The sequence below is a fragment of the Nyctibius grandis genome, chromosome 1, assembly GCF_013368605.1.
Source record: "Nyctibius grandis isolate bNycGra1 chromosome 1, bNycGra1.pri, whole genome shotgun sequence".
Lineage (NCBI taxonomy): Eukaryota > Metazoa > Chordata > Aves > Nyctibiiformes > Nyctibiidae > Nyctibius > Nyctibius grandis.
Window position 1 is genome coordinate 41879952 of NC_090658.1, and position 24023 is coordinate 41903974.

The window sequence follows — 24023 nt, forward strand, 5'->3', positions numbered from 1 at the left end:
GATCAGCGCCCTCACCGCCGGCTGGGGCTGGGGCCGGGGCCGGGGCCGGGACCGGGGCCGTGACCGGGGCCGGGGCCACCCTAGGGCAGGCAAGGGCGAAGCCACCCGAGGGCGCGCCCTCCGTGGGCGCGCCCTCCGTGGGCGGGAAGGCGGAGGGGGCTCCTCCTCCTCCTGCCCTCATTAGCGGTCTGCGATAGGGCTAGGAGCGGACGAGGTTTAGCCCTGCTCCGGCCGGGCTATGAGCGGCAAGCCGTGAGCCATGCACTCGGGGAACAGCACGGGCACAACGAGCCGCCCGGAGCCCGCGGCGGCGGAGCAGGAGGTGCCGGGCGACCGGCCCCTCTTCAGCGCCGGCACCTACGAGCTGCTGGCGCTGCTCGTCGCCACCATCGGCATGCTGGGCTTGTGCAACAACTTGCTGGTGCTGGTGCTCTACTACAAGTTCAAGCGGCTCCGCACGCCCACCAACCTCTTCCTCGTCAACATCAGCCTCAGCGACCTGCTGGTGTCCGTCTTCGGCGTGAGCCTTACCTTCATGTCCTGCCTGAGGAGCCGCTGGGTGTGGGACGCTGCCGGCTGCGTCTGGGACGGCTTCAGCAACAGCCTCTTCGGTGGGTGACGGGGCCACGGTCTCCTCCTGTCCCTCCGGGTCCCTCGCGGCTGCCCTCGCTCTCCTTGCCCTCTTTCCCCGAGGGTCCCGCGTTCTGTCCCCCCTCCTCACCTGTCCCCAACCGTCGCCTCCCCCACTCCCTCAAGCGACCGCCACGCCCCTCACAGCTTCGTCCCAGGAGTTTGTTGCCTTGGTCAGCCTTTCGTCCCGTTTCAGTGAGCGCTGCCCTCCCTGGCGGGGCGGGCGGAGGCGCTCTCCCTGCCCGGGGAGCCGGGGCCCGACGGGCGGCCGTGGGGCGGTGCGGTGGGGCGGTGCGGTGCGGCGGGCGGGCGGGCGAGGAGCCGCCGCTGTGGCGGCTGGCAGGGGCCGGCGTTGGGGGTCCCTCTCCCGGCGGCGCCGCACGGCAGAGTTTTGGTCAGAAAGCCGACAGTGCTGAGGAGAATGATCCGGAGCAAACAGTGAATTCATCGGGAATCTGTTCCTCGGGGTCCCGCCCTTGCCGGTGTGACGGGAAACTCGGGGGGGAAAAGACAGCAGCGTTGTTAAAAGGGGTCTCCGAGTTGACCGAGTGTTGTGCAAACTTCATGAGCATGAAAGACTGTATTTTACATGAGGAAGCGCTGTGACCCGTGGATAAGGAGCACGTACGACTCTGGTTGGGGGGTCAGCAGTGTCCCGCCTCGGTGGGACAGGTGGCAGCCTGGCCGTGCCCTGCGGCAGCGCTCCCCTGCAGCCTCCCCCGTGGCCGCGCTCGGCTGCCTATTGAGCTACTCGGCGTGTGGCCATGCCTGGAATTTCTTTATCCATATGTGAAATTCAAGTACTATGTTTCAGTCCTAAGTGTCATAGTTGGTGACACTGTGGGAAGCCACCGATTCCTGTGAAATGGGATTTTTAGCACTGCAGAAGGAGTACTTCTGCTATTTCCATTTTCAAAAATTGTAAGCTCTTTACTGTTTTCTTTTCTTAAATTCATATATACCCTTTACAGAAGTCTGCAGAAGAATAGGTTGCAGTCCAGCTATGTCCATGCAGTCTGTTAAAAGGAATATGGCTTTTTTTTACTGATAAAGAATGCTGCAAAAGAACAAGATTGTGTTTCTAATGCTGAAAGCAAATGTTTGGCTGATCAGTAACCAAATCTAAGCTCATATCGGATCCTTTCTTTCTAGCAGAGGTGTATAAATTAGAGGCGGATCACAGTGCACCCATGCAATGTGTATGCACTGAAAATTGGTTCTAATAAGGCAAATTAAAGTCTTTAGTAAGCTTTGTAGCTTTCCTGCATAATCTTTGTTTCACGTAGCACTATAGTCTGCCTTTGGTGAGCTGCTGAGACGAAGGTGCATGGCTGCTCATGATTGATTTGACTGCTGCTGCATAGTGCAGCAAAAATCTTACGTCTTGGAAGCTGTGGTGGATGAAGGATGTAGTTAGCCGTTTGTGCAAGGTTTGGTATTGGATGACTTCTGTGCTGCACAGCTTTCAGACATTGTTTGCTCGTGTTATCAGGGAAAGTACTAGAGAACCTAGCTAACATAAGGCTGTCTACATAACTCAGCCAGTTTAAATACTTGAGAAACTCAAGCGTCTGCCAGCCAGATTCTGCCAGGCAGCTGAACGTTAAGCTTACACAGGAGAAGTATAGTTCTGTTCCTATCTTTATCCCTTATATATTATACTTACTATTTTTGATGAAGGCATTTTCCATATGGGGTCAAAAAATAAAATGCATAGTAGGGGTTATGTTAAAAAAAACGACTATAATAATCTCTTACCATCTTCCAAAGACAGAACGCATAAGAACAATAAGGTATAAATTGGCAAGCAAATTGCTTGATTACACACGATTTTTAATTTCTATTTATTTTGGGGTGTGCTACATAATTTGTCACTATAAGTGTATTCAGTGTTGATGCTTTCCTGCATCCCTTTATTTAATAAATTTGTTTGCAAAGGAATGTGGGTAAATTCATGGGCCTTATCTACAGAGGAGTCAAGCTAGCATTGCTGGTTTGCAAAATTACATCTTCCTGTGCTTGGTCACATTGTTTTCCTCTTCCAGAGTGTGTTTAAGTGAGAGGAATTTTTTTTTTAAATGATGTACTGGAAAAGTGTGTGTTTGTGTGTAGTTTGTCATATGGAAGTGGAGGGTAAATGCACAACTTGATATTCAGGAATATCTGATACCTGAATTTACTTTGTTCAGCTGCCATGTAAAGTAATAGAAAATATTTAACTTGACTATTATAATTTGATGCTAACCTAATAAAGTTATGTCTAATCTGAAGCTTTCCTTTTGTACCTAGTATTGTTTTCATATTCTCAGCTGGAAATAGAAAGATTGTTCTTTTTTATTTGTGAAGATAAGTGGTTCCCCACCTAACGGAGTAGGATAGCAGAGGTGTGGCAATACTGGGGGGGGGTTGTGGGGGGGAATGATGCCCTGCAGGTAGCATCACACTGTGTTTGCCATCTGGACTGTTGCCACCACAGTGTCTGTTTTCATTTTGTAATATGTCTATGAAGAGAGCAGTAATTTGAAGGTTTTGGGGTTTTTTTTGTTTGTGTGTTTTCCTGGTGGTGGTGAAGATACTGATTGAAGATCTCATTCAGAGTAACCCAGTATTATATTTTTAAATAAACTTCTCTTGTATATAAAAGCCCAAGTCAGCTATTATTTTGGTGTGGTGGTGGGGTAGGTAATGTAATGGAAGTCTTGTATGTGTATTATCTAGCAGCGCTTCTTAAGGCGTTAACCCTCCTCCCAGGAACTTCTGGGAATAAAAAGTACATTCATTAATCAGAAGACATACAAAATTGGCAGCTTTTAAAAGTGAAGTTCTTATTAACTAAGTAGAGTAATTACAGCTTCGCAATTTTCAATTACTCGGTAAACCAGAGTAACCTAATATAGTGGTGGTAGTTCTGATACTGTGGATGTGGAACCTATTAAATAGTAACAGATACTGTGAGGTTAATTTACTGCTGTGAGTATTTGCTGGGATTGGACCCAGTCCACCTCATTTTACTTTAGATGACCAAAATCTGTTTACTTACAGCTATGTGAATACATTCTTGAGTATGAACTTGAACTTTGCCAAGTGAGCTTTCTGTACCAGCCCTTCAGGTACAAAGGCTGTTCAATCTTAAGTTCAAATAAAAGAATCCTTTTTTCTTGGAAGAACAGCCCCTAAGCCCCAATACTTGCTGTAAGTTGTCTTCTGCATTTGTTGACCTATAAATGAGAGCTTCTCCTGACAGTAGACAAGTTTGGGACACATGATTAAAGCTGCTTTTTTAAAAAAAGAAAAATATTATTTTCACTTTAAATTCAGAGTTAATTCTCAACAAGTGTTAAAAATCAGATTCTTTCCAATTACTGTAGTTAATAATCAGGAATCACTTTGAAAACTGTGATCATGCAGCTTTATTTTAAATTGTCATAAGTTTTTATGAGGTTTTTGCTCATACCATTTTGAAAGCCAAGATCAAGGTATTTCTGTGTTCCTCTTAACAATGTCAATATCATAAAATACATAGGTTGAATGTGTGCTTAAAATAAACTGGTAGCATCTAGATTTTTAGAAATCTGTTATGTAAGTTCAGGTTGGACATTAGGAAGAATTTCTTCTCAGAAAGGGTTATTAGACATTGGAATGGGCTGCCCAGGGAGGTGGTGGAGTCACCATCTCTGGAGGTCTTTAAGAAAAGACTGGACGTGGCACTTAGTGCCATGGTCTAGTTGACAGGGCGGTGTCAGGGCAATGGTTGGACTCGGTGATCCCAGAGGTCTCTTTCAACCTGATTGATTCTGTGTGATTCTGTAATAACGGTAACTTTTTTCCCCCCCACAACAGTAAGGAGAGCCCTCTTTATGCTTTTCCTGGAGATTTTGGCCTTTTAGAACATGCAGAAATCTGCTTGCTATGGTGCAAAACTGATCACTGTAACTACTGAACAGCTGTTCTTGTCACACAAGTGACAATCCCAATTTTCTTTTACTCATTAGATTCTGAAGTCAAGATACAGTTTAGGTACATATGTCTTCACAACAGAGGCCATGAAAAGAGCTTCTCTTTGCTGTTACCAAGCCATTCTTAGCACCCCATATACTAGTGTGGGAAAAATGACATAGATCAGATGACTAACTGACAAGTCTTAGTCTAAGCTTCAATGACGTGGTTGACTGTCTTAGACAGTAATCCCCATTTAATTTAGTTATACGGAGTTCCAGTATTTATTTTTTTAACAAGTGATGTATTCTGATGGCAATATGATAGCTACTTCAATTAAGTGATATATTTAAACTGTGAGGGCCACCTTTCCATGGAGGTGTGCAGTCAACTCTATGCTGGTCCCAGAGTCTGCCACCTTCTCCTTATGTAAAAGCTTGTAACTCTTTCCCTGTCTGTAGTCAACCAAGCTGCAAGTAGTAGAGATCTGTGTAATATCTTTATCTGATTTAGTAATACAACTTGTATGTGGGAGGTTTGCTGTCTGTCACTGAGAGCATAGGTTTTTGGGTGTAATTGCTAAAGAAGACACCTGGCAGCTAAACATACCCAAATGTCTTTGTTAACAGACACGGATTCTCTTTTACCTGAAGCAAGAATTTGTTTAATTGTAGAATACAGGCTCAGGGCATAATAATCTTTATGTGCATCTGCTGGCTTTTCACAAACAGACAAGTTTTTTTAAAATGACAGTGACTGTTGCAGAACTTGATGTGCACAAGAGAAGTTTGTATCCTGCCCATCCACAGGCAGTGGATGTCTGCTTTAATGCCTTCTGTACAAAGGAATAGGCCCTAAGGGTTCGGAAGTAAGCTAGTCTGATCATGTAGAACGTAGATACATACGTACCTCTCAAGCATAAATAACTCCAGCTACAAGTAATGACAACTAAACCATCTGCCAGTAGTAGTGTTCTAACACCGTGATAACGTTTAATTGAGCAAGGGAAGAAAGGAGTGGAAAAACTGGTTGATGACAGGACGGGTCTTGAGGAACAGGAACCAAAATCATGTATCTGAGGCAGTCTCTTGACAGAAGATTGCACAGTGAGGGTGTACTCTGGGGTAGGCTTTATATTATTAAACCTCAATTGTTTCTGATTGAAAGGCTAGTGTTACTGAAGTGTGATTAGGGACCTCTGTCTTTCCTAACTGTAAGCCATTCTTGTAAGGGTAAATAAACACTGCCAGCTTTTAATGTCAAATTAATAGAAAGTATTATGACCCTTCTGGACAAGTCACCATAGGCATACAGCAGCTGGTTCTTGATGAGCTACCAAGTAAATGTTGAGAGCCAGCTGTATATTCCCTGGAGGACAGGAAAGCTTGTAAGACTGTACTTTCCTGTGAAAAGCTGCAGAGTGTACAGCTGAGGTTATTTTATTTGTTTGTTTTAAGGCAAGCTGATTTCCCCCACTCCCCCTTCTTACACCCACACAAGATACTGAAGTATGGATTAATTGCCAGAGACTGTCCTGTGGATCTGGCTTCAGTTACAGCCTATTTTAAAACAAAGCAAAAACATTTATCTGTATATAATTGTTAGCTACTTCATCTAGGGTTCTTATCTGCACACTGAAAGAATGATGCCCTGTGCCACCCTCTGGCATTACCAATGTATGTTATATGCACTGATTTAATCTCACTAAAAGCGTTTTCTACAGTTTCTCGGCAGACAGTTTTAGGATCTTATGTTACAGACAGCTGGAGACTCAATCAGCATGCTTTCAGATTTAGCAGGTTGTTTGTTTTTTTTTTTGAGGTGAATTAATCACTTGCAGGATTGAACACGGAAGAGGTGATTAATTCCACTGTAGTTTTATAGGAGAGGAGTATATAAAATATACTTGAAGTCTGTTGTGTCTAGGATAAGTGATTTTCATCTACCTAGATTTGACTGTGGATGCTAAAATATGTTGAAAAATTAGAAGTGATACATATCTGTTGCCTAAAACATTGTAACACCTAATTGCTGAATTGAAATGGACTGGTTATATATTTTTTAATACAAAGCTAGAGTGCAATAGCACCTTGTCTTGCCATGGACAAGAAGTTGCTTCTACTAAATTGCTGCTGTTTAGCTTTTCAAATATGAAGGGGGTGAGGAGGGATTGCAGAAGAGTGGCTTTCCCCTCTGATTAGGTGTGCAAAATAGTAATTCAGCACTTGGATGTAGGTCAAGGATTAATTGATATAGAAAATAATATGTCCTTTGACAGAAGTCATGGTCTGTCTCAGAGTTGAGCCTCATTTGCTACATTATGCTGCAGTTGCTCTGTAGAGATACTTATTCTTCAGGAACACATATCTGATACCCCCTCTGTCCAAATTACAAGCCATGTTTGGAGCGGGGGGCGAGCAATATGTCAAATCATGCAAGTAAGTTGTATATTGCACAGAGAGGGCAGAAGCAATTGTGGTTGTTAGAACTAGTTGACACTAACACATCTGTTCTGAAGGCACTGCAATATTTTTGTTCTAATTAAGGATTATGAAGTTGGAATACACACATTGTATGGGACAATGCACTGCAGCTCAGATGTGTCTTTCACTTTTCTCCATGATGGCCTACACTGTGCAGCTTGACATATTTAATGATGTATTCAGACTAATGTGACTCCTGGAAAAACCCAGAGTACAGAAGAAATAATTATCACATATGAGACAACCAAATCTACACCAAATGCAGTATTTCAGTAGGAAAACAATAAAAAATGGCAAAAATTAGAATTTTCTTTAAAAAAACCCCAAACAACAAGAAATAGCTTATAATTCCTCCCTGATTCTGAGTGGCTAGCTACCAGAGAAGAGGAAGAGTTGCAATACAGAAATTGCATGCTAGTGGCTTAAACAAGACGACACTTTTCTTTTGCTACATTTGACCTAGGTAGCTTAAATGGGAATGACCCCATTCACACTAGGGTAATTGCCCAGGCTTAAATCGGAGCTAAAACTAGTATCTGTAGTTCCTACACACAAAGAGTATTTATTTTTATAATCAGTACTTACAGATAGGAGTGTTCTCAGAGATGAAAATCTATAGATCAGACAAGCATTATCTGTAAACACCAAGTAGTCGAGTCTTTAAGAAAGAGTTAGTGATGTGCTGGTAGAGCAAATCAACCCTCAGAATCTTGGTCGTTAGTCTTGAATCAAAATACGTAGATCTCAAGTATCTCAAGAAGCTTTAAGCATAACAAAATTTATTTCAGGTAAAAACTAGAAATTGTTTTGAAATGCATATTTTTGCTAAGAGTCAAAGTAATAAATTTCCGTGTTTGCCTCTCCCTTGCTTGAAGAAAAGTACAGGTTCTCATTTCAGGGGCTAATATTCAAACAATAACCATAATGGCTTCCTGTAACAGTTTGTTGTTGTTTTTTTTTTTTTAATCAGCACATATTTAATCGTATTAAAATATGCAACTCAGAATGAAATATAAATCACTTCCAGAAAACCTGCCAGGGGAGGGGGAAGTAAAATTCAGTGGTTCCCTCAGTGGTAGGCCACAAAAACTGAATTGTAAATGGAAAATGGAGCCATCCACATGCATAAATTATATATGAGGTAGTTGGAAGCAGTGCAAGAACATGCATGATGTGAATACGTAATGGGCTAAAAAAGGCAAGGCTATTCCAGGTGAGAACTGCCACCAAAGTGTATGGTATTACGCAAAGCACTGCATTTCTGTGGGGACAGCACAAGAAGCCTTGCATCTGTGTGCTCTTGGCAAATCTCTGCCAAGATTTGACTTAAGTAGCACCATTATATTCTGTTATTACAATGCACATTGTTACCTGCCATTTACCAGCCAACAAAAACTGACCCAAAATCAATGTATTGGGGGGTGGCGGTGGGGAGAGGAGAGAGAGAATGGAAGATGGACTCTTTAACTTAAAATGGCTTGAAACAAAAGAGTCATGGTTGCTTCACAGCAGTGGTAATAGGCCAATTTATTGAAAGGACTGGCACCAGAAAGTGGCATGTAGGAGTAGTGAAAGATATCTCAATCGGCATATGTATTAGATGTTTCAGGTTTCATTATCCTTGGACAAATGGGCTGTATTCTCACTTTTTTTTAATGGTAGCTGTGACTTGAGATCCTTTATGGTCATAGATTTACCTTTCAATTTGATTTCTGAGCATGCAAAGAAGAAAACCAGTAGTTGTACTTGCTACTCGCATGTATTCCCATACCTCCCCACCAAAATGTGTGATATCACAGAATGTTAGGGATTGGAAGGGACCTCGAAAGATCATCTAGTCCAATCCCCCTGCCGGAGCAGGATTGCCTAGACCATATCACACAGGAACGCGTCCAGGCGGGTTTTGAATGTCTCCAGAGAAGGAGACTCCACAACCTCTCTGGGCAGCCTGTTCCAGTGTTCGGTCACCCTCACCGTAAAGAAGTTTTTCCTCATATTTATGCGGAACCTCCTGTGTTCCAGCTTGCACCCATTGCTCCTTGTCCTGTCAAGGGATGTCACTGAGAAGAGCCTGGCTCCATCCTCATGACACTTGCCCTTTACATATTTATAAACATTAATGAGGTCACCCCTCAGTCTCCTCTTCTCTAAGCTAAAGAGACCCAGCTCCCTCAGCCTCTCCTCATAAGGGAGATGTTCCACTCCCTTAATCATCTTCATGGCTCTGCGCTGGACTCTCTCTAGCAGTTCCCTGTCCTTCTTGAACTGAGGGACCCAGAACTGGACACAATATTCCAGATGCGGCCTCACCAGGGCAGAGTAGAGGGGGAGGAGAACCTCTCTCGACCTGCTAACCACACCCCTTCTAATACAGCCCAGGATGCCATTGGCCTTCTTGGCCACAAGGGCACACTGCTGGCTCATGGTCATCCTGCTGTCCACTAGGACCCCCAGGTCCCTTTCCCCTACGCTGCTCTCCAACAGGTCTGCCCCCAACTTGTACTGGTACGTGGGGTTGTTCTTGCCCAGATGCAGGACTCTACACTTGCCCTTGTTATATTTCATTAAGTTTCTCCCCGCCCAACTCTCCAGCCTGTCCAGGTCTCTCTGAATGGCTGCGCAGCCTTCTGGTGTGTCAGCCACTCCTCCCAGTTTTGTGTCATCAATGAACTTGCTGACAGTGCACTCTATTCCCTCATCCAAGTCATTAATGAATATATTGAATAGAACTGGTCCCAGTACCGACCCTTGAGGGACTCCGCTAGACACAGGCCTCCAACTGGACTCTGTCCCATTGACCACCACTGATACGAAAGAATGTGTTCATAGGCAGCAGGACTGAAAAAGAAATACTGAAGACAGATGAATATAGAGGATGAAACAGGCTTATGCATGTAACTGGGGAGTTATGACAGGGGTGGCTGTGAAAACAGACTTCAGTGAATCTTTGAGAGAGTGACAAATATTCTACTTATATGAGATTTTGTGTGTGTGTGTGTGTGTCTCTCCTCTAGGTAACAGTATGTGTAGGATTCCTTTTTTTATTCCTGCCATATTAGCTAAAAATTCTGGGAGTCAGCGTCTACTGCGCCACAAGGGTATGGCTCCCCTCGGAAAGTGCCAGCTCAGCGCCATGGGGGAATTCTGGCATCAGGCCAGACATGTTACATACCTGAAGGATATTCCATCTGCTTATCATGTGAAATACCCAGGACCTAGGCTTGCAAAAAGATGATCCATACTAGAGTGTCACATAGGAAACAGACCCTGAATTCTGCTGACTTAGCCAACATAAAGCTAAATACCAGATGCATGCAACCATTCACCATGAGATAATGTTGTGGACAACACACAACCACCACCTTCCCCCTCCTCCCCTGCCCCAGATGGCCTCAACCTCACAGGATATGGAGTCGCATAAATTGCTTAATTTCATAGCACAATGCCATCAATACTAGGGATAGTTACCACAGTGTCACCAGGTACGTGCTTACCAGCCTCTGTGCTTTAGTTAGCATATGAGTAGTTAAAGAACACTTATACCTGTTCTTTAGTGTTAAAGTTCTGGGACTGTTCTGAAGCTTGATATCACGGCTAGAGTCAACATGGAGAAATCAATGTTAAGAATTAATCCATACTGGGGAGGGAGGGGGGGAAAATCTGTATTTTGCTCCATGAAAACCATAACAAGGTTGTATTTTTCACTCTGGTTAGTAAGTTGTTTTCAACACTTGTCTGTATTGTGGAATTCTAGTTGCTAATACAAACTAAACCTTTTTTTTTTTTACTTCTGTTTTAACCTGAATTAGCTAACTCGGGTTAGCATCATGAAGCAAACTTTAAAGTTTCTTTGTAATTTTTGATCTGAATATGCAACTATGACTGGAAGTAGAGAAATTAATACCGTACCACTACTGCTGAAATTTGCCAAGAAGTTCAATAGGTAGACAAAAGAAGGGTATAGCAAGTAAGACCATTTTTCCCTCTAGTTTAAATATGAATTTGTCATCCAAACCAAATTATGGTATTTATGGAGGCTTGCATAGTGTTTGAAAATCAAGATGGCTACGGGTATATGTTATCCCTAATTTTTTTAAATATAGGTTATGCCAAGAAGGCTTAATGACCATAGAAAAAGCAGAGAATCTTTAATGTCTAGCATAGATATCCCATCAGATCCACCAAATGCATCATATTTCAGTTGTACGTCTTACTGAGATAAATGTAATAGGTTTATCTGAATCACAAATGACCAATGCTTTTCATTGCTTTGTGCACAATTCTGCATTTAAGCTCCTTAACTGTGATCATCTAACCATTCCCTCCATCCTTCCTGACATAAGCATTTAGTGTTAATATTGGGCAAAGATACAGAGCTGTGAACTGGACATAAAAAGTGACCTGTTAGGATGCAAGATAAACTTTATGATAAAACAGTGTTTTAAAAGAAGTCACTAACAGTGGAAAGATGATTGAAAGACGTTGAAGTGGAGTCTAATATAGAAAAGGAAGATCTTTAGAATGAAATAATTCTGAAAGCTTTGGGTTAAAATCCAAAGTGAATAATGGATGAAGTCCTTATGTACAGAGGCTCTATTAATGTTTAATATGAATTTTGCTTGAATGAAGACTTCAGGATTCACTCTGAACTCTTTGCAATGAACCATAATAAACTTCACTCAGCCTTATTGACTTTTGCTGGGAAAAATCTGGACAACAAGCAAATGAGCACTACATCTAATGAAACTATGACACAAAGGTGAATTTGTATATATTTGTTTCAAGCTTTAACTGTGTGTCTAAATCCACTTTTACACTTCTGCTAGTAATCTTGCAGAACAAACCACATCAATCTAGATGATTAGCTTTTATAGGAATTAGTTTGATATAACAGCTTTGGCTTCAAGGGCAAATAGATATGCATGTACATTGTAGGCTTATTTGATAGTTATTATTGATTCAGAAACTATTTTCTTTAAAGATGGGAAGTCTGGTTAAAGACTGACTTCTAGACCTCTGCAAATAAGTCTGCTAGGGGCAGGAATTTATTAGAAGCAGGCCCTTTAAGAAATGAGCCCTTAAATCCATTTGTGGGTGACTTCTAAATGAACGACTTCTTACTGAACCGTTTGAAATGTGCATCTAGATAGGTCTTGTGAAAAGCTATTGTTTACTTCCTGAAAGCTATGACTTTATACGTAGATTTAACAATTACTCTGTAGCTGCATCTTTAGGTGTCATATTTCTGGGCTATCTTGTTACTGGCGTTAATAGGTTAGCAGAGCAGATTTAATAGAATCCTCGATTACCATGGGCAAAAAAAGTAACTAACTTAAAATAATCTCAAAAACAAATGCAACTCTTTCATTTGTTAATCATAACGAAGAGCTGTAAAGTTCCAGCAGTACTCTCTAGGATGTGTAATATATCACAAATGCTGCTTGAAACTATCCTTTGACATCAGAGATAATCTCCAATTGAATTAATTTCACCTACCAAAATGTATAAATTCTCCCTTCCCCACTTCTCATTTAATTATAATTTCCTCATTTGGGAAGAAAATTTCCATCCTTGGGATCAGTGCAGCAGAGGTACAGGTAATTACCCAAATAAAATATAAGTAACTCATTAATTTTTTTTTGTCTTGTGTAGAAATTTGGTTGGAGCTTGACAGTGCTATTAGCATATGGAAAAAAAAAGCAGACTGTCAAAATGCATGTTGCACACTCACTGTGGCATGTTGAGTTTGAACAGACTTTCAAGATTTTTTGCTACTGTGAGTGTTATTAGTTCATATCATTACATGTGGATGTGGCAGGCATATTCCAGCTCTCGCTGCTTAGAGTTTTGTGAGACCCTTGCGCATTTTATGCTTTTATGGCTTTGCAGCTTTGTAATGGAATTTCTTGCCACAAAGTGTGCACACAGAATAGCTGAAATTCCCAATAGTTGGGAAACTCAAATACCATATAAGGTTCCAGTTGTTGCTGTAGATCATTCATGGATATGAAAGTCAGTTCATCCTTTAATGGTCTATCTATGAGGCCATTCTAGTTACACAAGCTAATCTGTGCTGCTTCTTTCTCAAAGGTTTTGTTAGAAATATCAAATATGTTTTGGTTGCATATTGATGCAGAATGGAAAAGATGCATAATGGGGAGGGAGGAATTGAAATTGTTTTCTGCTCTAGTCTTGCCCTTGCCTGTACTGAAGTCCTGTTAAAAAAACAAGGACCTCCCCTGCCCCCAGTGCAAAACCGGACCTTATGATCTACTGACTTTCAGTGGAACATAAGCTCCTAAGTCATTTTGACAGTTTTGAAGATTCTACCTATTGAATTTTTTTATACTTTAGAGTTAGGAATAAAAGAAATAGTTGAAACTTTTACAAACTGGAAAAGTGTTGCCAAGAATTACAGTAATTATTTCTATCAAAAGCAAGAGCTCCCCGGTTTGTGGTACAACTGAGAGTTGTGCAGCTGCTTGTATTTTGAGGGCTTAAACAGCTTGTGGTAATAACATTTGAAACCTTGAAATCACAGGCTTAACATTAAAATTACACAGACTTTACACAGTAATATCAAAATGTTTTATCTTGTACAGATTTTTGCAAGCTTTATTTCTTTTTTTGAAAAAAGGCATCAAATCATACAGTACATTAATAAAATATTCATAGAATTATAGAATACCAGATTGGAAGCAACCTCAAGGATCATCTGATCCAACCTTTCTTGGCAAAAGCACGGTCTAGACACCCTGTTCAGCTGAATCTTAAAAGTGTGCAGTGTTGAGGAATCCACCACTTCCCTGGGGAGATTATTCCAATGGCTGATTGTTCTCATTGTGAAAAATTTTCCTCTAGTGTCGAATCAGAATCTCCCCGGGAGTAACTTGTACCTATTACCTCTCATCTTTTCCATGTGACTCCTTCTAAAAAGGGAGTCTCAATCTTCTTTGTAGCCACCCTTTAAATACTGGAACATGGTGATAAGGCCTCCCCTAAGCCTTCTTTTCTCAAGGCTGAACAAACCCAGCTCTCCCAGCCTTTTTTCATATGTCAGGCTTCCCAGTCCTTTGATCATCTTTGTGGCCCTTCTCTGGACCCTCTACAGCCTGTCCACATCTTTTTTTTGCATAGTGAGGATCAGAACTGAACACAGTATTCCAGGTGTGGCCTGACGAGTGCTGAGTAGAGTGGGATAATGACTTCTTTATCTCTGCTGGTGATGCCCTTGTTGATGCAACCCACCATCCTGTTGTGTTGGCTTGCTTTGCTGCTGCAGCGCACTGTTCACTCATATTGAGCTTGTTGTCCACCAGGACCCCCAGGTCCCTTTCCACAGAGCTGCTTCCCAGCTGGGTAGATCCCAGCCTGTGCTGCACTCCTGGATTATGTTTTCCCGGGTGCAAGACCTTATTCTTGTCCTTGTTGATTTTCATAAGCCCTTCTTGTAGATGGGGGTGACATTAGCCACCTTCTAGTCTTCTCGGATGTACTCTGTTCACCATGGCTTCTCAAAGATTATGGAGAATGGCGTCACAATGTTGTCAACCAGCAAACTTAACACCCTTGGGTGGATAATGTCAGGGCCCATTGATTTGTAGAGGTCAAGCTCCTGTAATAGTTCACATACCAAATCTTCCTTCACTGTGTCTGCATCAACCTGGATTTTTGTTCCCAAGGCCTGGGATTAATGTCAAGTATATGGAAACAGTTCTAAAAAAGACCAGCTACTAAATTCTTACGGAGTAATAGGTGTTTAACTTACGTAATGAGAGTTACTCTATAGAATTTCTATATTAAAAAGATGGACAACAAAATTTACAACTCTAACAAAGTTATTTGCGTTCTATGGGAATGTAGTAGTATTTCATACACCTTTTTTCATACTTTTTTTTTTGTAACGTTAAAGGAGGGGAGAGCAAAAAAAGCAGTGCAACCTTAGAGATTCCTTGCGAGTTAAATAGCTTCTGAAATGCTGATGACGCTACTCAGAAGTTGTTCCTCTGGCTATTTCTGTTCCACTCAGCAATGTCCAAATGCTGAGAGATGCTGTCTGTAGTTCAATTCTGCTCTTTCAGTAAAAGTAGTTTATTGGTAATCCCTCATCTGAGAGTTAAAAGGTGCTTATCTTCCCATTTAAAAATGTTTGCTTAGATGTGATGGATACTAGCAAGATAGCTTCTACCCATTGAACACATTGGAATTTTGTTTTCTTATGAATTCCTCTGTCACGTAGCCCACTGTAGAAGTAGCAAGAATGACAAAACCCAAATGACTCTTAAACAGCATTATTAACAGCACCCTCCACCAGCTTTTTGCCCCTAGTTATGGACTTTATCTTTCTAATATACATTTTAAAAACTCATCTCCTTAGGGCAGATCTCAGTATTCCTGTTCTTATAGGCATTTCCATGTGGCATCTACCACAAATAAACAGGTAGCCATGGCTCCATAGCACAGGAGGGGCTTTTTTTGGACACAATTCCCTACACTTTGTCTTATCCTGCAGAGGAATTTTGTTTCCAGTTTTTATTTTTATGGTTAACTACTTCAACCTCTACTCTTACAGCTATGACCTTGTTACAGAAGAGATCCTGCATCAAAGAGGAATTTACCGTAATATGCTGTGACCTGCATTTCTTACCCCATGCCTGCAGGCTACCAGACACTTCTTGAACATCAACAGAACAGGGATTTGCATTTCAGTACATACTGCCCAACAGGCTAACCAAGGTCCCTTTTATGGTTAAGGTAGAAAACTCAAGTATCTCTTTAAAGAGCACTGGTTTCAGACTGAAAGGGGCTTGATCTAAAACTGTTCAAAGATCTATGTGTAAGTACCAATTTTTAGAGATATTGAGCTTGCAATGACTTCCTTGAGAATGTCAAGGACTCAGTAAATTATGGCTTCTAAACACCTGTACTTTCAACCAAGTGTGTGTGCTTTTGATTACTTTGTTATGGCCAGAATTCAGTACTCATATAAAAATTGATGGGAAAATATTAAGAGTGCACAGGGGCATTAGTCATTGAATACCATTGTAGGGAGAAGGAAGGTGGTAAAGAGCAAAGAGGTCAATTTAGGAATTCTGACTCACCATTCTGAGCAGCTGCTCTTTCTCTCCACTGATCAAAGACAAAGCCTCAGTGCACTATGTAAGCAAACTGAGACTACAGTTGAGTGATGTGAATTTTCTTCCATAAACATGTCTGTGGATGATTTTAATAACCATCAGGTAAAACTTTGTAATTCCTAATCTTTGGGCAGAGACTAATGGGAGGGGAACTTCTTGCCTTACTTCGTGTTCAGGAGGTAGACTGCATTTGATTGTACAAAACGTTTACCTGAGCTAATGTAAGTGTAGAATAGCATCTATATAATTCTGTAACTATTTTCTAATTCCTGCTAAGATCTGCTTAGATCCACATTCTTCAATGTATTTTCAGCATGTTATGTCCTGAAAAAGGGCATGAAGGACTTCCTATCAATCAATTTCATTTAAAAAAAACAAAAACAAATAAACAAAAAAAAACAACAAAAAACCCCAACCAACAAACCAAACCTTAAGTCTTTTGGAAACCCTTTAGTTCACATTTGCTAGTCCTAAGTTCTCTTTCAAGCCATGAAAATGAAATTCTATAGCAAAGATTTATACAAGAAAAAAACCCACAAAACTAACTGTGAAAGCAGTATGCCTTGCCTTCTGCATGCCCAGCAATAACTACTTCTCTTTGTGTTGATGGTTTAAAGATAACACTGGCAAAAACTGTACATATTAAAAAAAAAATTTCATTGTTTCATTTCAAAGAGAGCCATGACAAGAATGTGGCATGTTTTCCTTTAAAGTGGGAAGTCCTTCCTGTTAATCAAGAAAGTTTTCTAAACTCATCACCTGTAAAAAGGGGTCCTCTAATACTTGCAGGATAAAGTAATTTCCTTAGCAATCTTGGAGCATATCCTGCTGTGAGATACTTGGTTAATAATATGCTGGTTTTGCTGTTGAATGCCTTAACACAGAGTCTATGTGTTGCTCTAGATTTTGTTATTCTTAGTTGCCTTCCTAAAATCCATGTTGCTGTGCTATTGTTAATTTGTCTTCCTTAAATGCTTGTCCTTTTTTCAAAATGAGATCAGATATCTGTGATATCCTTTGAAGGTTTCTGATGGATATCATGGTTATTCTCTCTTTGGCAGTGAAATCTTCATGTTTAACCTTCTCACAGCTATATAAATGCATGTTATGACACATATGAAAGTACTTGAAATTAAATGCTGTATGAGTGACAAAATACTTGTGCTTCATATTAGATAAAATGTACACAAATTTAGACACAGATATTTGTATAACTTCAGAGTGCAGTGAAATACACCCTTTAGTTGTTTAAGAGGCTGTGTTTATGAGCTTGATGAGTGAATTGTAACAGATTTCAGGTGACTGACACATGTATGATGGGCAATTTGGTTTTTGATCATCAAATTTCACAGACCATTGAAACAGAAATCCTTATTTCCTAATCAAGACAGAATTGCCTTGACTTCATTAGATTGTAAAACTGTCTGGATAGGGTAATGCTGAGAGCTGACAATAATCTGTGATTTCTGTCATAACATGCTAATAAGTGTGTAGTGGGGTTGAGGTGGACAGAAAAGGAAGAGAGTGCACAAATAATTAAAGACTGTGATATTTTTATGATAGCAGCAAGATAGGAAAGGACACTCAAAATAACACGCTGTCCTCCAGGTGGGACTCCTTCAGCAACGTAACACTTGGCTTTCCTGGTTGTTCTTTGGAATGCAAAGACTTCCAGGAAATCTTGAAAGAAGTTGGAATTCTTCTAGTCATTTTGTTCACATTAAAGGTGCATGTCTATGCTTTCAGTTGTTGAAGGCTTTCTTTGACTTCAGTCTCCGACTCCGAATTCCCTAGGTTTCTAACAGATTTTGTTATTGCTGATAATCTCATTTTTATATGGCAGCTTTTTCTTTAAAAATAAAAAGAAAAAAAACAAAACAAAAAAAAAACCAACAAAAAAACTACCTCCCCCCTGCCCCCCAACAAAAAAAAAACACACTAACAAAAATCCCCATAGCGATTGCCAACAAAAAAAACCAAACCTTGGAGGGTTTTTTCCTGTCACTTAATGAAGGAAAGTTTAGGAAAAAGTATTAGCTTGGTCTCTTTTTTTCTTGTCCTACTTCTTGGCCATCGTACATTATGGATCAGATGCCAGCACCCTACTCTGAGTAGTTCTGAAGTTAGTGATACTGTTTGAGTTAGTAGTTAGTAAGTAATGGGGTGTCACCCAAAAAGCTTATTGGTGTTGGATTCACAATATGAGATAGCTAATTTTGAGTTAACCTGCTAGCAAAGGAAACACTTAACAAGAGGACTTCAGGCCAGTTTGCAATGTTTGTGAATGATTTAATTTATTTTCTTTATTTTTCTTACAGGAATTGTTTCAATTATGACTCTCACTGTTCTTGCGTATGAACGCTACATTCGAGTAGTCCATTCAAAAGTGATTGACTTCTCTTGGTCTTGGCGGGCTATCACATACATCTGGCTTTACTCATTAGCCTGGACTGGAGCACCTCTTTTGGGCTGGAACAGATACACGCTGGAAATACATGGATTGGGTTGCTCAGTGGACTGGAAGTCAAAAGACCCCAATGATACCTCCTTTGTGCTCCTTTTTTTCCTTGGCTGTCTAGTAGCACCTGTTGGGATCATGGCCTATTGCTATGGCCATATTCTATATGCAGTAAGAATGGTAAATTAATTCAAATAAGAGTTCTCTTAACATAGTATTTTCAGTGAAAAATGTTGATGATGTATATTAAGCTTGGATCAGAGCCTAAATTTGCACTCTTGCTTCCTATTCAAACTTTTGAATGTTTAATGTTCATCCATGTCAGGCGCCACTAGAAAGGATGTAGGGTTGGAGGAGAACCAACATAGAGCTACCAAGGTCTATTTGTTGTGTAGTTTTACTGGGAAGCAGGTTACGGAACTGCTTATGCTCACTGATCCACATCAGATCCTCCCTTGAAAACGGGGAAAAAGAAAACTGCAGTTCACTTGATTAAAGACCTCTCTCTCCTCCTTTCCACTCTTGAGAAGATAACCGTGTAAAACTCTCCCAAGTGGAGATTAAGCCCTGTTAAAAGAGTTTTCTGTGTTACGGCAACCCATTTTAACACTTTCTGACACTAAATATCGGGACTGAATTAATGTTTCATGTTCTGTGTGGTAATTAGTCCGGACCCATTCAAGTTTGGTCAACAGTATTGGCACAACTGATAACTGTTATGGAGAACACTCACATACATGTCCCATCTTTCCCCCATTTTATGACTCACTCAGATTACACTGGGAACCTGCTGCCTAGTATTCTGCTTTAAATAGAGATTTCCTAATTTTAGGGTAACAAAATAAGTGGCAGAGCAGTACAGCGAAATCTATTTATGAAATTTTCTTCTCTGTAAAGATTGCTGATGACACAAATCTACAAGAGTTTCTAACTAGTCAGACAATGGACCACTAAATGTAAACTGAACTTGTTTATGCCAGTGGATGAGGGCAAGTTAGTTTTCTAAAATACTTACAATAATAAGTGCAGCATGTTTTCTTACATCACTGAATTTGTTCCAGTAGACTTGCTATTCTGTTTTTCTTCAGATTATATTTTTACACTTAATGTACACAACAGAAGTCTGGGAAGCATGATGTAAACTTCCAGAAGACTGGTGGTTCACAAGATAAGGTGTTAGTGTCTGTGCCTAAAACTAAATTAGCAAATTGGTTATTTATAAATAAATGTAAAACTATTCAGTTTTAAGTAAAATATAGAGCTATTTTACTTTACCATTTAATCTTTTTCTTATACAGCTTCGCTCTGTGGAAGATTTCCAGACTGTTCAAGTGATCAGACTTCTAAAATACGAAAAGAAGGTGGCTAAAATGTGTTTCTTAATGATCTCCACGTTTCTTATTTGTTGGATGCCCTACGCAGTGGTCTCCCTCCTGGTAACATATGGCTATAGCAACATTGTAACTCCAACAGTAGCTATCATCCCATCTTTCTTTGCCAAGTCAAGCACTGCTTATAATCCAGTCATCTATATCTTCATGAGCAGAAGGGTAGGTACATTAAAGATTTTCGTATTTGAATAACTGGTAACCAGTATTAACAGTTGTAGAGTTTAGATCTGATTTACTTTAATCTGTAAAGCTTAGATTTTTTTAAAAAAAATTTGAACAGGTAGGATAAATGGTAAAGATCTAGGAGAATTAAATCCCTGATGGTGCTTAAAGTGCTACCTTATCAGTAACTGGATTTTAAATGTCTGAATTCACACATGAGCACTCATATGAAAGGGAGGGGAAAGAGTGTCAAAATTTAAGTGTCTAGTTTTGACAGTTTACCCATGAAATGGATAACAACTAGAAAACCTCATCTGAATCACTCCCTTACCACAACAAAACTCCATCAGAGAAAATTCAGAATATCTGGTGTCTGTTTTTTTAGGAAGAAAAAGCTTGCCTCTGACTTTTCTGTTATGGCAACAAAAGGATTGAACAACTCAGCATAGTATTTCAAATATTACACCAGTAACATTTCTCAGAACTTCATTGTATTCAAAGCCAGAATCTCATGTGGACGACAGTGAAATGTTTTTTGGAAACAAATTATATACTGTTAAGAAGACATACTTATCTATGAGAAACAAGTTTTAATTTTTGTCTGCTTTTGTAGTCTTCATTATGAAAAGTAGACTGATGATTTAATGGTGCTAATTAGCTCATTTCAGTGCTTTACAGAGCAAAGAGAGTGTGGAAGTATTTGGAGTTATCAGTGGCATGTCAAATACACGGAAACAAGAAAACTGTACATTTTTCTGTAAATCATCAGTACTGTGAAGGTAACCCCTGAATGCAGTTAAGCGGTGTTGGTGAATTTATTTAAACAGTTAAAATAGCTTCACTGTAACCCAGAACACTAACTGGAAGTGTAACATGCATATTGTAAACTTCTGAAACCAAGATTGTATAGAGTTAAAGATATCTGGACTTTAATAGAATCACTTCACAAAGGGTAAAAAACCACAAATGATTGCTAGAAGGATTTCACTGGCTTTTCATTACCTTTTAGCTCATTATAGAGATGGAATTTTCTGTGATTTCCTACACTGGTTTGCAATTGCCAGGCAGCAGTCTGAAGGGACAAGGCAGCCAAGTCAGTGGGTCTGATTAGCCAGGCAAAGGCTGCAGTGCAGCTGAGGCCAGGACCGAGGGCAAGTGTGAGCTTAAATGCTGTTCCTGAGTGAAGGCAGGAGGCCTCCAATGTGGCATCTTGCAGCTTTTCCCCCACAGCTCATTTCACAGCAGGTTGATCCAAGATTACACAGCTGTATGGTATCACAGCTGGCCTGGATATGGGGAGCTAAGGATAATCCCATTCAAAAAGAGTATTTTTCAACAGAGTGATTTTTTTAATACAGTGCCATTGACTCTGTACCTACATGTCAGGCTGAGTAGTTTATCTGAAAAAGATTTTGTAGGTTCTGATACTCAGAAGCACATCAAACTAGTACCAGGCACAATGCCAGTAAAGTCATAGCCAGGATAACAATGAATCAGCTGAATGCGCTTATTGGAGGTGTGTTGTGAAGTACTTCTCACTTACCTCTAATTCCAGATTAAGACCAAAACGATAATATTTTTGCTTTTCTTCTGGGTTATTTTGCCCTCAGAAGGAATCATAAAACCAGTTTCTCTCTATAATATCCTTCTTCTGTCTAACCTGTTCTAACATGTTTGTGCCTTCTCACTTCTGTGCTACTCAGAGGTACCACATTATCTCTGAAATCTTTAAGGCCTCCACATGACCATTCTCTTGCACCAGATTATCGTTTTCTATCATCTTGTAACTTTCTAGGTCCCCTTCCCAACAGGACCTGTTTCCTCCCCTGTGTCAGAGTAGGATTAATTTCCTATAACAAAACCTTGTTCCAAATTGGCATGTCAGAGAGCTTGTTGCATAATAGCTGGAAAACAAAGTCACTGGCCATGAAGGATAATACAGAATAATCCTGAACACAGCTAAATGGAAGGTTGTTGAGAAAGATGTCCTACTCCCTTTTCAGAGAAAAGGTGAGTTGTTTCCCCCCACTCTGTTGTTGTGGGGTTTTTTATTTTCTGTTTTTAAGTCCTCCTCTTACATTCCAGGCATATCTTGTTAGTGGTTATTAAAAGAAGAGGAAGCTGTCCACTTATTTCTTGTAAAACCAGAGAACTCTAGACCATGTGCAAACCATGTGCAGACATTTGCAGATGTTCCATGTCTGCACACATCTAAAGCTCAAACCAGAGGATCATATTTGAGCTTTAGATGTGTGCAGACATGGAACTGAATGAGTGCATCCTTTAACCCCCATACCTGAATGCTTTGCTTTGTGAAGGGGAGACCATAATTGGAGCATTTAAAACAGCGCTGCTACTGTAATTATCATTCTATATACTGATGCGAGCTTTCACTGCATACTTTGCATTATTTAGTCATAAGGTAGAACAGGCTTCCTGTATCATAAGTGGGTCTTCTAGTTAGCTGAAAGACTTCTGTTCCTTCCATATTCAATGGGAACATTTTAGTTCTGTGTTACCAACCATTGAAATTTCATTTTACATCTGTGACGTTCAATGCTTTTGTTAAAATTCCAGACCCTGGTGTTACTTAAAAGGAAGAAAACATCACTTTGTATCCCCTTCCTCCCCTTGTTTCTTCCCTCTGCATCCTCCTGTGAAGTGTTTCTGAGAATATTCTTCTGCTAGATCAAATGTGTGATTTTTGAATATGCGAACAATACCTATAGTACACTTTGGAGCCTAGTCCTCTTCTTTGCAAATTGTCGATTGCAAATCTTGCTGCAGGTAAAATATTAAATTGCATTTCAGTGCCCTTTACTGGCTAGGTGATCCTATTCACCTCTTTGGCATAGAGAAAAAAGTACCCACTAAAAAGCCACCACGTTTGTTATGCAGAAATCTGTTATTTTGAGTCATTTACTGTACTGCGGCCTTCACTGGATTGTACATGATAGTGAACAGCTTAGGAAGTGAACACTTAGGAAATTTTAACTTCAATTCTATTTATTCTCTCTTGCAGTTTCGACGATGCCTTTTGCAACTCCTGTGCTTTCGCCTGATGAGATTCCAGAGGACCATGAAAAAGACACCAGCAACAGGAAATGACAAACCAATACGACCAATAGTTATGTCTCAGAAAACAGGGGACAGGCCAAAGAAGAAAGTGACTTTCAGCTCTTCCTCTATCATTTTTATTATCACCAGTGATGACACTCAGCAAATAGATGACAACAGTAAACACAATGGGACAGAAGTAAATGTCATCCAAGTAAAGCCACTATAGAGATGAGCTAAAGAGATTGAGAATGAGATGGACTTCAACCAGTAGACTTTTTAGGTTGGAGACCAGCTTCAGTGGCAGTGCCCGTGGGCTGCCAAAGGAAACCACATTCTTAAGCTGTGAAATACTGAAGGGATTCTGCATTTGAAGCTCTGCAGGCGGTTCAGTTTTGGTCACAGTACTGAAATCTCTGCATCTGTGCCAAAATTGCTGATGGATGTCTTTACTCTGAATTTTCTTAAAGCATATTGTAGGATTACCATTCAGGAGAACTTTGTCAGGCTGGAGGAATGCGCTGATAGAAAAGTTATGAAGTTCAGCAAGGTCAAGTGAAAAGTCCTGCACTTTAGGAGGAAGAATGATGCTGCAGCACAGCAGGCCAGGCCCTGGCTGCCTGGGATGCAGCTCTGTGGAAAGGATGTGGAATCCTGTTGCTCAGTGAGCAGGGTATGAACCTGCTGTGTGCCCTTGCAGCAAGGAAGGGCACCAGCATCCCAAGTTGTACTGAGAGGATCGGAGCCAGTAGTCTGAAGTGATTATGCC

General features: G+C 40.6%; 1 protein-coding gene across 1 annotated transcript; it reads left to right on the top strand.

Annotated features, from left to right (window-relative positions):
- Positions 1–259: 259 nt before the first annotated feature.
- On the top strand, positions 260–23483 carry OPN3 (opsin 3). Its single transcript, XM_068413517.1, has 4 exons — positions 260–611; positions 18505–18824; positions 19943–20194; positions 23220–23483. The coding sequence occupies exons 1-4, from the start codon at positions 260–262 to the stop codon at positions 23481–23483; spliced, it is 1188 nt and encodes a 395-aa protein (XP_068269618.1).
- Positions 23484–24023: the final 540 nt, after the last annotated feature.

What these genes read in the sequence shown, in the direction of transcription:
- OPN3 (XM_068413517.1), top strand. Translation starts at nt 260, where the DNA reads ATGCACTCGGGGAACAGCACGGGCACAACGAGCCGCCCGGAGCCCGCG. An exon ending in TTCTATATGCAGTAAGAATG is followed by an intron (nt 18,825 to 19,942) that starts GTAAATTAATTC and finishes TTTCTTATACAG; the next exon opens with CTTCGCTCTGTGGAAGATTT. An exon ending in ATATCTTCATGAGCAGAAGG is followed by an intron (nt 20,195 to 23,219) that starts GTAGGTACATTA and finishes TCTCTCTTGCAG; the next exon opens with TTTCGACGATGCCTTTTGCA.